General features: G+C 44.3%; 1 protein-coding gene across 4 annotated transcripts in view; it reads right to left on the bottom strand.

Moving 5' to 3' along the window:
* MYO5C (myosin VC) overlaps positions 1–10,535 on the bottom strand; it is a 50,442-nt gene extending 39,907 nt beyond the window's left edge. Inside the window, exons 1-8 of one of the 4 annotated variants that reach the window (XM_053366086.1) lie at positions 10,296–10,535; positions 6,969–7,079; positions 5,983–6,148; positions 5,747–5,891; positions 5,080–5,236; positions 2,078–2,221; positions 722–803; positions 399–506 (exon numbers count right to left, since the gene is read on the bottom strand). In XM_053366086.1, the coding sequence (XP_053222061.1) occupies positions 399–506; positions 722–803; positions 2,078–2,221; positions 5,080–5,236; positions 5,747–5,891; positions 5,983–6,148; positions 6,969–7,079; positions 10,296–10,322 (940 nt within the window). In that variant the 5' untranslated portion in view covers positions 10,323–10,535. Of the gene's footprint in view, positions 1–398; positions 507–721; positions 804–2,077; positions 2,222–5,079; positions 5,237–5,746; positions 5,892–5,982; positions 6,149–6,968; positions 7,080–9,943; positions 10,004–10,295 lie in introns of those variants that run through there. The other 3 variants (XM_053366083.1, XM_053366085.1, XM_053366084.1) reach the window with 3 other exon arrangements.
* Positions 10,536–12,381: the final 1,846 nt, after the last annotated feature.

Raw genomic sequence — 12,381 nt, 5'->3', positions numbered from 1 at the left:
CAAATGTCCCCCTCTATCTCAGGCTACAGACGCTTCAGGTTACAGACTCTGCTAACCGAGAAATAGTACCTCGGGTTAAGAACTTTGTTTCAGGATGAGAACAGAAATTGCACAGCAGTGGCGCGGCGGCAGTGGGAGGCCCCATTAGCTAAAGTGGTGCTTCAGGTTAAGAACAGTTTCAGGTTAAGAACGGACCTCCGGAACGAATTAAGTTCTTAACCCGAGGTACCACTGTACAAGTAATTCTGCCCTATGATACGGTTGCCATATTTCAAGAAGTAAATTAGGAACATGGTTATACTGTAACGTCTAATCAGTAGTTATTCTCAGAACGGTAATCCCAATAAATTTTCCATCGTTATAATTTTGCTACTTTATCAAAGGCAAAGTTTATCTACCTAGCAGGGTGAATGTCTTCTGAGTCTCCATCATGTTGGCATAGTCATTCACTCCTTCAATCACAGCGTTTCCACCCATGTTCGTATAATTAAATTCTTCGGGGTTTGCTGCAGGTGAAAAGCAAAACATACTGACGTTATATATTGGATATTAAGTTGAGAGACTTCTGTGAATAGGTCATCAGTGATCATTGCATCAGTCAATGATGCAACAAAAGTCCTTTAGTAAGATTAACTTATTTATTTATTTAATAAAATGTATATACTGCTTGGTTGTTTAACTGTGTTAAAATACAACAATGAAAATATGAAATAAGACATACCCAGTTTAAGGTGCTCAAATTCTGGTCTCCGAGCTGATGCACATAACTGATAAAATATATGGTAATTTCTTTCATTCTCCGACTGTCAATGAAAGTAAACAAGATGATAAAATGAGAAACGAAGAAAAATTATTCATTTTGTAGAAGGAGACGTACCTGCCATAGCTTCTGGCCTGCTGGCCACTTGACTAACATAACAATAGTGACTCTTAATGTCAGGGTCACGGTTTCATTACTTCATGTTGGGCCAAAGATTCCTACATTGCAGGGGGTTGGACTAGATGACTCTTGTGGTCCCGTCCAACTCTACAATTCTACGATTCTGTGAGTCATATCAGATAAAGGTTTTTCCTCTCATTTTGGGAATCAAGAAAGCCTCACAGCTCACCAGCCCTCGTGACTGATTGCAGAATTGGCACTGGGGGTAGCATGTCGATCACAGCTCTAGGAAAATTAAATCCCAGAGATGGTGGCAACTTGTAAATTTCAATGCAGCAGTTTTGGCTTATTACTGAGTGCACATCTCCAAATCAGACAATGCTGAACGCCGCTTGCCAAAACTGTTGCTCTCATAATTGCCTTAAGTTAAAAACTGACAAGAGCTGGCAAGTAATAATAATGATGTCTCCAGGAAGCACTAATTGAAAAATTGCTCACAGAAACCCAGAAGAAGTTTCCTCTAAACCTCCTTTTTAGGAAATCAGCTTGCAGAAATAGCTTATTTTGTTACCTGAAAAGTTAGCTTTACTTTTACCCTGTACCTGAAACAACCCTGCAGTTAAGGAGCACAAGAATTCACTGCTCCAGAACTTGGGACAGTTTGGGGATACCAGCCCAAAGATCTAAGTGACAGGACATACTAATGAGAAGATTAATATGTGGAGCACTGGCCTGCATTCAACGTCAGTCCTGTTCAGAGAAGACCCATTAACATTAATGAACATGACCATCTTTAGGTTCATTAATTTCAAGTTTTCTCTTAGTATATCTAGCATTGGATACAACCCATTATCTGTATTTTATTCATTATTTATTTAGAATACTTATATCCTGCTTTATAACTGTGAGTGGCTGCCAAGCGGTTTACAAAAAACCCCAAACACTTAAAACTATTGCAGGAACAGGAACTGCACATTATGTCCATATAGAATCAGGATTATTTACACAGATGTCCAGCCCTCAGCCTTGTATTCCCCGGTGTCATCCCAAGCAACAGCTCCCACCAAGACCCTCAGAGATAAAAAAAAAAAAATGGGACTGAGCAGCTGGTTCTTGGTCCACAACAGAATCCATCTTGCCTTGACGGCAGTCTATTAACAAAGATATAATGCAATTCCACTGGCGAATCTTACTAACCTGGAAGACAACTCTGGATTTCTCAAGCAGGTATGTTCTCATATTTGCACCAATGATCTGGTACCTCCTATCAAAACTGATTTCTGTGTATTTTCCAAAGCGGCTGCTGTTGTCGTTGCGTGTGGTTTTAGCATTACCGACAGCCTATGAAATGGAGAATCATTTCAATGCACATACATCTATTTGTTAGCACGTTACCGATTTTATAAGTTGGCCGCTTATAAATGCTCTTATAAATAAATGAAATATTTACAACACAATGATTTGGGGAATTGTTTTCAGACTTGGTCAGAATTTATCTATCTGTGAGCTGGGTGCTGTACAGTGGTACCTCGGGTTAAGTACTTAATTCGTTCCAGAGGTCTGTTCTTAACCTGAAACTGTTCTTAACCTGAAGCACCACTTTAGCTAATGGGACCTCCCACTGCTGCCGTGCCGCTGGAGCACGATTTCTGTTCTCATCGTGAAGCAAAGTGCTTAACCCGAGGTACTATTTCTGGGTTAGTGGAGTCTGTAACCTGAACCATATTTAACCCAAGGTACCACTGTATAATGGTGCCCAATGGTATTCCTACTGAAGAACAGTCCTGCTGAAAATAACATACAATTGCTTTCGAACTGATAGGTTGACAGGAGCTGGGACAGAGCAACAGGAGCTCACCCCATTGTGGGGATTCGAACCACCGACCTTCTGATCGGCAAGCCCAAGAGGCTCAGTGGTTTAGACCACAGCGCCACCCGCATCCCTGGTGATAATGGTGCCCAATGCTATTCCTGCTGAAGAACAGACTGCTGAAAATAACGTACACGACTAACTTAAGCCCGTTAATTTCAATGGACTATATCCAACAGGTCTCTTCTGCTAGTTGGAGGGTGGTTTTTAATGTTACACAACGCTGCTGGTGGAAACTCGTTGCACAATGGATTGTGAATAGGACCTTGTCCCCTTCCAAGTAATAATGTGCAGCAGAGCAGTGGGAGGGGGGGAGAGTCTTGTTCAGGTAGGGAGGTGCAAAAACACATGTGAGGCTTTGAGCTGCTCCTCATGACCTCTTCTGCAGCCCACCAGGGTCAAGAGGCCTCACTGAGTCAAAAGAGATCCATTTACAAATGGATTAATTTCAGGTGTTTGGCAGAAGTGATTTAATTTTTAAAAATCCGTTTTGAATAAGACATGGAAGGATGCCTATCCATTCCAGTCCCTGCAAGGTTAAACCTTCTTGTTCACTTCTCCCAGCAGTAAAAGGTGGGAGATAGGAGGAAAGCATGTGATAATATTCGAGAATGCACTCACCTGTGCTCCGAAATGATGCTTGTCAGAGGAAGATTGCGCCATATGCTATTTCAGGACTTACAGATTGACTCTAAAATCATCTCCCTTAAAGAACATGTACATATTTGGCCTAGTTTGTGCCCTGTGCTAAACCATGGTTTGTTTAAATGTCTAAACTCAACCCTGCAGACCAATCATTGCTTGTTTTCTGGCAACAAACAATGGTTTGCTGTTGGCTTAAGAATTATCCCTTATTTTAACTATAGTTAGGTGTTAATGTCCAAACTCAACAGCTATGCTTAACCATGGTTTCTTTGACTACTCCACCTCAGACTCTTGCCAAGCTACAAAAGCATGAGGCAAAATACCTGGAAAACAAAACAAAGCTTTGGAGAATCAAGCTGTGGCTTTTTCTTCATTGATGGAAAAAGTCTTCCTTTGATGGAGCATGAGCTGAAGAACCACTTCCTATGGACGCCACATATACGCCAGGTAAGTGCCTCACCTACTGGGTTAGAGTCTACAGCCACCAGCACCATTTTGCTAGCTTGCAATGCCAATACAGCAACATTCCTCTCCTGCCTTTTTCTCCAAGGAGATCAAGCTTAATCCCCACAACAACCGTGTGAGGTAGGTTACGCAAAGAGGAAATGACTGGCCCAAGACCATCCAGTGAGCTTCATAGCTGAGTGAAGATTTGAACCCTGGTCTCCCAGGCCCTAACCTAGACAGCATCTTAAAAAGTAGAGACATCACCTTGCCAACAAAGGTCCGTATAGTTAAAGCTATGGTTTTCCCAGTAGTGATGTATGGAAGTGAGAGCTGGACCATAAAGAAGGCTGATTGCCGAAGAATTGATGCTTTTGAATTATGGTGCTGGAGGAGACTCTTGAGAGTCCCATGGACTGCAAGAAGATCAAACCTCTCCATTCTGAAGGAAATCAGCCCTGAGTGCTCACTGGAAGGACAGATCCTGAAGCTGAGACTCCAATACTTTGGCCACCTCATGAGAAGAGAAGACTCCCTGGAAAAGACCCTGATGTTGGGAAAGATTAAGGGCACAAGGAGAAGGGGACGGCAGAGGACAAGATGGTTGGACAGTGTTCTTGAAGCTACCAGCATGAGTTTGACCAAACTGCAGGAGGCAGTGGAAGACAGGAGTGCCTGGCGTGCTCTGGTCCATGGGGTCACGAAGAGTCGGACACGACTAAACGACTAAACAGCAACAACAACTCCCAGGCCCTAGTCCAACACTCTAACCACTACACCACACTGACTCATTTAGTCGGCCTGATCAGCAGGCTCTTCTTGTGTTCTTACGATTGCTGCTTTGGTGCAGCGATCATTACACCCAGTTTGGTGTTTTTTCCCCATTTTCCACAGTAGATCGTGGAATTGCCTAACTGTTATTTATCCACGCCTAAAAGAGGAAGCTTTACTGCAACAACTAAGATAGGAAATAAACATTGTGAACATTTGGCATTTAAGAAAATCAAGTATGACAACAGAATAACCTGCGCAGATTAAACAGCAAACGTGCAGTTCAGTCACCAAAACCAGATCTGGGATGCCAAAGAACTGTTAGCTATAACTAATTTAGATATTTCATAGGTTTTCAAAATCAGAAGGTCAAACATGATAATTTCTGCTGCAGGTGCTCAGTATGTTAGAATGAGATGATTCAATAAATATGTGATTTCATCCCTTTACAGAGCCATCCATAATTTACCTCTGTTATCGGATTCGATGCCAGGACTTTATCCTCTACTTGCGTGTTGCTGCTAGATCTACTGACAGTAGCAAAGTATCGCATAGCATATTTAGCCGAAACTGTTTTCCCAGCTCCTGATTCTCCACTGACTATAACAGATTGATTCTTGTTGTTCCTAAAGCGAGAAGAAAATGCATTATCAAATAAAATTATTATTTTTTAATGTCAAAAAATCATGTATGATGATAAGATCTGCTTTATTTAGGTATCCCACCACTGTGATCTTGTGAACGAAGTCATTTTCTGCTGTTGGCACCTGATTCCTCCAGGAACTTTGTAGGTGCTTAGAGAGTATTCACAGCAATCTCTGAACAGTTTTTCAGGGGATCCCTCATGAATCAATGAAGCCCCTTGTTTGATTATTATTGTTTTATTTCTAAGAAACTTACCTACATGGGTCCAAAGTTTTTGAAAGGGACTGGCATGTAGCAACATTTTACAAACGGAAGCAACAGGTTTTTAATCAGAGGTTTTAAAGCAGGGCTGGCTGGCCTGTGGTCCTCCAGATGTTATTGGATTCCATCAGCCCTGGCTAGCATGCCCAATGGTTAGGAAGATGAGAGCTGGAGTCCAACAACATCTGGAGGGCCACAGCTTAAGATACTATTAACTCCCCAGACTCTACCTTGCCATTTGCTTGTAAGCTTCTTCTGCCACAGCAAATATATGTGGATCCATATCCCCCATATTCTGACCACTATAGGCATGGATAATGGCATCTCCATATATCGGCAGCTGCTTGTAGGGGTTCATTGCAACCAAAATTATCCCTGCAAGGGGGGAAAACACACAACATAGAAATAAGAGTTGCGTCACACACGCTTTGTATACGAGAAATGTGGAGCGTGAACGTTCACTTACCGCTGTAGGTATAAATCAGCTTGGACTCGACAAAGCGAACTTTCAGATTGTGTAGGACGGCAGGCTCATGAAGATAGCTAAGTGCGGTGAGGTCATTTTCACCGACAAGTATGTCTGGATTTCGCAAAGGAGGTAAAGCTCTGGGATCAACTGGATATTTCAATTCCTGTTGGTAAATGGGAGAGGTGAAGACATAGAAAGCTAGCATGTTACATGAGCCTAAGGATGTAAGCAAGCATCATTCTCTGTTCTGCCCTGTATTCCTCACATGCAGCAATGCTTCTTGTCCACTGAAGTTCATCTTCTGCCAAAACCTATATTATTTGTCTTGCACTGTGGTGAAATGTGTCTTGAACTGTGGTGAAATGTTGGAACTTATGTAATTTATGTAGTTAATTACATAATTTGCTCTTTTATGTGCTGCCGGCTGACCAGACATGGACTGCAGCCAATGCCCAGCCAGCTGGCCTCTGATTGGTCCAATTGAAGCCAGTGCCTGGATGGGGAATCCCTGTGCCTTGATTCTGCCGGCTGGGGAATTTCCCTAACAGCCAGCAGAACACATGGGCCTTCGCTGCTGGGGATGATGGACAGAGGCAAGGCCTGCAATCGCTACCCACCTGGGAAGGGTTGAGTGGCCATTCAGCTATTCCATTCATTTCAATGGGAGTGGGGTGTGGGGAAACCTGGTCTATTTACAGGCTGAAAGTAACAGCGGAATATGCTAGTTACATTTGCTGGCTTGATTTCTGTTCTGGACATGGGACAAATAAGCAATTCCCACTCCCGTTTCTGTTTTCGAGTCCCACCTGTAGATGGTAATATAGCCCAGTCACCAGCTTAGCATGTGAGTAAAAACCAAGGTGAGTCTATCAGACACAAAGCGAGACCAGATGGAGAATCCAGCAGGTCAATGTTTATGTGTCAACATGCATGCAAGTATCGTACACCACAGTACTGCTAATAACACGACCTATTTTGCTCACCGTGCCATCTTCTAGCTGCAGATGAAGTAGGTCTTCTCCATTTTTATAGTTTCTTGTGATCTCAGCAGATTGCCAGACTTCTTCAGGATCAGGAATCCAAACTCTGTTATACTATAATAATAAAACAAAAACAATTCACTTTAATAAGCAGCACTTCTTTCTTTCTTTCTTTCTTTCTTTCTTTCTTTCTTTCTTTTTCTTTTTTTTTGGCTACCAACAGTTTTATTGAGTTTTTTAAATATATTGAAATCACCATATAATAAAATATGCAAGCAAACAATTCAGATATAGCATATCCCCGTCCCCATAAAAAGCCAAACTCAAACGTCAATACATCAGTAACCTTGCTTCTAAAGGGAAATATCTTCCAAAGCTGCAAAGGTTAGAAAGGTGCAAAAATTGTATGGCCCTTTTGCAAGGTGTTCAGAGAATGTTGTTTTTCTACTACTAACTATGGCCATGATCTAGTCAAAGTTGAGCACTTCAAATCCAATTTATTTAGACAGAAGAGTGTTACCCATCTTCTGGTCTTCTGTTAAAGTCACTGGAAGATGTAGCTTGCTTGGACCAGGCGCAGAAAAACTTACAACAGTTTATTTCTAAATTTGTGAATGCAGCTGCTGCAATTTCCAGCGCAAGAAATGGCCCTGTTAAGTTCAAATATCCCTACTTATTCAGCTGCTAAAACCAAATAATTGTGCAGACTCAGATTCATTGTTTTGGGAAACATGACTTCTTATACAGGGAATTCAAGAGAAGTAATAGTACCGCTCTGTTCTGCCTTGGTCAGACCACACCTAAAATATTGTGTCCAGTTCTGGATGCCACAATTTAAAAAGGATATTGACAAACTGGAACAGGTGCAGAGGAAGGCTACCAAGATGATCAAAGGTCTGGAAACCAAGTCTTATGAGAAACAGTTGAGGGAGTTGGGGTATGTTTAGACCCGCTTTTGGCTGAGCCATCAGGTGTAGGGCAGGTGCGTGTGGCTTGGCCAAAATGGTCTCACAAGCCAAAAGCGGAGGTCTGGCAGGCCTAATTAGAGGTCTAAGAGGTGCAGAGCAAGGCATTCTGTACAGGAATTTGCTAAGATCAAATTCCTTAAGCATCTCAGCGCTATGCCAGCCAAAAATGTTGCTGCTTACCTGTGGCCAACACTGAAATAAGCAAGAATTATCTCTCCCCCCCCAAAGGAGCCTCTGCTGGAGTGGGGCAATCAAACTAAGAGTGTGTGTGCGTGTGTCCCCTGCATGTTAAATATGTACACATACACATTTTGTCACATGATTCTTATATCTAAAGATTCTAACTAGATCTAATCATTAAAAAGTCTATTCCAGGTACCTCCATTGGTAAATGTAATGAGCCATCTATCTACATACCAGTGAACCCTGCCTTACAAGTAAACATGGAGTTTACTTTCCTGTTGAGTTACACCCAACCTCCTCCTTCCTATGCTGGAGAATTTTCTTGAGCCACTCAGGAAAAATAATGAAAACAAATGAATTTTAAAAAATCTAGATTTGGACCTGCACTGGCACATAATAAAAGCATGGTTGCAAGAGAAACCGGAGAACAGCACATACCTGTGAGAAAGTAAACAAACAGGTCCAGTGCCCATAAGAAGTGTCTCTCCACCCGCAACCATGTGGAATAGAAGAGACAGCCATCTAGCATTTTTTTGTTTTTCCCACCAGTTAAGTCTCTGAAACTGAAGGAACACCCAGCTGACAGAAAACAGGCTGGGAAGGGCACGATTTGCTTAGTTTTATCAAATGGGTGCAGAAAGGGTTAGGTTTCTTCTATTCCACCTACTCTTCCCAGGGCTCGCCCTACTATTAGGGATTTCATGAAGTTCATGAGCATCATGAAAGAGCAGAACATTGTTAAGTCTTTTATTTTTGCATTTTTACTCATAGGAAGGTGTGTGTGTGTGTGTGTGTGTGTGTGTGGTATTTTCTGCCTCAGGCACCAAAATAAAGTGACTAGTTTTGGGTACCATGCATCTGATGAATGGAGCATTTGACGTTCTGTGTCAGGCAGCAAAACATCTTGGACTGGCTACATTTTAGACACCACGGTTAACTTTACAAGCATAAGACTCCTTGAGCTCATGCACTCCACAGGCACAGAGATTAGAAGCTTCTGTCTGTAAGCTTGGATAATTAAAATTATGGTTTACCATTAAACCAAGGAAGTCTTCAGTCACTCAGTGCACAAGTCAAGCAAATATTATAGACACCTTAATTACTCCCAGTGCTCTCCCACTCACAGTCCCATTTTCAATTTACTGGACATGCTCTGTATTTTGCATATTTGTATTCCTGGTGTTCACTGTTTTAACATTTTCGAAGCTTGCAATATGCCGCTTAGGGCTCAGGTCAGTTGCGGGAAAGCGGCATAAAAGTAAAACCAATCCAGCCAACCCATCCATAATCCATTCCTCCTTGCCAGTAGAGTTGAGTTTGCAGCCTTCGTCATTCACCATCCTTAGGATTTTTGTTCTGGGGGGTCGACCTCAGATTTGTATTGATTTGTATTGATTTGGGGGGGGCAGCTGCCTCCTGCCCCCCCCTAGCTACATCCATGCTACTCAGCAGTCAATCCCCTTGAGTTCAGTGGCCCTTCCCCGCATCCGCGCAAGTACCCGCGCAGATACAGCGCTGTCAAGCACAACTGCGCGCAGAGTCCCAAGCAAAACGCGCGCAGGACTGCAACCATCCAACCACGTCAGGGGTCCTTCCGTTTGGGGTTTGCTTATGCTGCGCCATCGCGTCGTAGTCCAATATCTTTGGATGGCTTTTAGGATCGCGGTGCGCGCCTTTGCGTGTGTGAGGGAGAGCAAGAGAGAAACCCTTCCTCCTTCCGCCAACGATTACTTTTACCTTTCTCGCCTCCCTCCCTTCACCCGCACCAGATTCCTCCCCCTCCTCGGGGAAAACCGAGACAACAGGATTCCCTCGTCCCCGGCTGACCCGTGACCCGCATTCCTTTCCCACACAATACGGGCAGAGGCGGGTGCTGGGCTTCTTCTGCCTTTCCCTCCCCTCCATATGGCGACGGAGAAAGAGGGGGAGGTAGAGAACTACCGTTTGCTAAGGGTCTCGTGGGAACCGTAGCTCCCTCGAAGGGGCAAACTACAGTTCCCAGGAGGAGACTTTCTGAGGGGCGCTCGGGGGGCTCTGCAGCCAACCAACCCGCAAAGCTTTGCGGCCATTAAAAGAAATCGCCTCCCGCGGCTGCCCTTCGCGCCCCCCAGCGAAGGGCGGGCTTGGAGCGGCACCTGCCTCGGCCGCGATTCCTCCCGCTTTTCTCGCCCCCGTTTACCTGGGTGTAGAGGTCGCTGAGCGCCATTTGGCCGCCGCTTGTGGCCCCGCTTGTGGGCGGAAGGCTGAGGGGAAGGAAGGAGAAGGGGCTCCCCGACCCGCCGAAGGAAGGAGGCCCGGAGGCGGTCGGCGGAGCTGCCTCAGCCCAGCTCCTCTCGCGCGGCGGGCGGCTCCGGGCAGAGGTGGAGCCCGAGGGCGAGGAAGCGCCGCTGCCTCCCACGGCAGGAGCGCCACGTTTGTTGGCTTGCCCGCCGCCGGGCGGCCTTTTCCGCTTAAGGGAGGGCTGAGAGTTGAGCTTCCCCCTCAGCTGCTGCTATTATTATTATTATTATTATTATTATTATTATTATTATTATTATTATTATTATTGCCGGATTTACATATAAGCTAAACAAGCTATAGCTTAGGGCCCCACTCTCTTGGGGTAGCCCCCCAAAAAATTTAAAGAAAAAAAAAACGATGTACATTGCCAAAATATAAGATAAGAAACTAAAATAAAATCTACATACAGCAACAGTGTTTCGTGTTGTGTAGACTCCTATGATGTAAGTCATGGCCCAGCCTGCTAGCCCGCTCCCTAAAATATCACTGGTTTGCTCATTTCTATATCAATTACTTTGATAAAATACATATTTTGTTATGTGCAAATGGCTTGAGATACCTATTAGGTCCATAAAGTACCATATAGCATATATTCAACACAGAAAAACAGCGGCAGTTTGTTGTTGACAAAGGGCAGCTGGACATATAAAGGGCCCCATTACCTTCAGTAGCTTAGGGCCTCATCAAACTTAAACCCAGCCATTATTATTATTATTATTATTAAGGGGAGCCACCAGGTTTCTAGGAAGGTTGCAGAGGCGGTGGCTGAAGGGGTTAAAAAGAGACAAAAATAGCAGGTAGCAGTGATGGGGTGACACCTGTTAGCCACAGTAAACACCCCCCTCTGACTCCTGTGTTAATAATAATAATAATAATAATTTATACCCCACCCATCTGGCTGGGTTTCCCCACCTCTGCAAGACACTTGTTAGGAACAATGTGTTGTTGTTGCTTGATGGCACAGGTCATTTTTAAGGCCATGCACATAGGAGCCAACTCCTAGGGAAAGAGGTCTCTTTGGCGGCAGTTTGGCCCCAATAAAATCTTTGAGGGAGCTGCTGCCCCAGCACCACGGCCCAAGTTGCTGGGCACTGCCATTCAAATGGTGTGCATGTCTTTGCGAGGGATTATGTGGGGATGGGGCTTAACTGCCCTCCCCCAATATTTTGTTCAAGTTGGCAGCCCTGGCCTTGCATCAGATCCTGCACTTAGGCTGGAATAATCAGATGCATAATTCTAGGATGGTCCCCATCCGATGGAGGGACGCCTGGCTGGACAGCAGTGCATGTAAAAAAAATGATCTAGGTATCTTAGTTGACCACAAGCTTAACAAGAGTCAACAGTGTGACAAAAAAAGCGCTAATACTGTACAGTCATACCTCGGGTTACAGCCACTTCAGGTTGCATTTTTTCGGGTTATGGACCGCCAAAACTTGGAAGTATCGGAACGGGTTACTTCCAGGTTTTGGCGGTCGCCCATGTGCAGAAGCGCTAAATCGCAACCCGCGCATGCGCAGACACAGGTTGCGAACTCTGCGGGTTGTGAGCATGCATCCCGCACAGATCACGTTCGCAACCCGAGTGTCCACTGTATTGTATTTTTATATGTGCTGGAAGCCACCCAGAGTGGCTGGGGCAATGCAGCCAGATGGGTGGGGTGGTATTATTATTATTATTATTATTAATCAACAGAAGTATAGTATACAGATCAAGGTAAGTAAATAGTACCACTCTATTCTGCCGTGGTCAGACCCTGCCCTCGAGTACTGTGTGCATTTCTGGGCACCACAGCTTAAGCAAGATATTGACAAGCAGAGGAGGTCGACCAAGATGATAAAAGGTTTGGAAGTATCTGAAGGGCTGTCACATGGATGATGGAGCAAGGGTATTTCAACTAAACATTAGGAAGAACTTTCTGATGGCGAGAGCTGTTTGACAGTGGATTGCAATATACAGTGGTACCTCGGGTTACAGATGCTTCAGGT

This window comes from Podarcis raffonei, chromosome 14 (genome assembly GCF_027172205.1).
Source record: "Podarcis raffonei isolate rPodRaf1 chromosome 14, rPodRaf1.pri, whole genome shotgun sequence".
NCBI lineage: Eukaryota > Metazoa > Chordata > Lepidosauria > Squamata > Lacertidae > Podarcis > Podarcis raffonei.
This window is presented reverse-complemented; position numbering and strand designations above follow the sequence as displayed.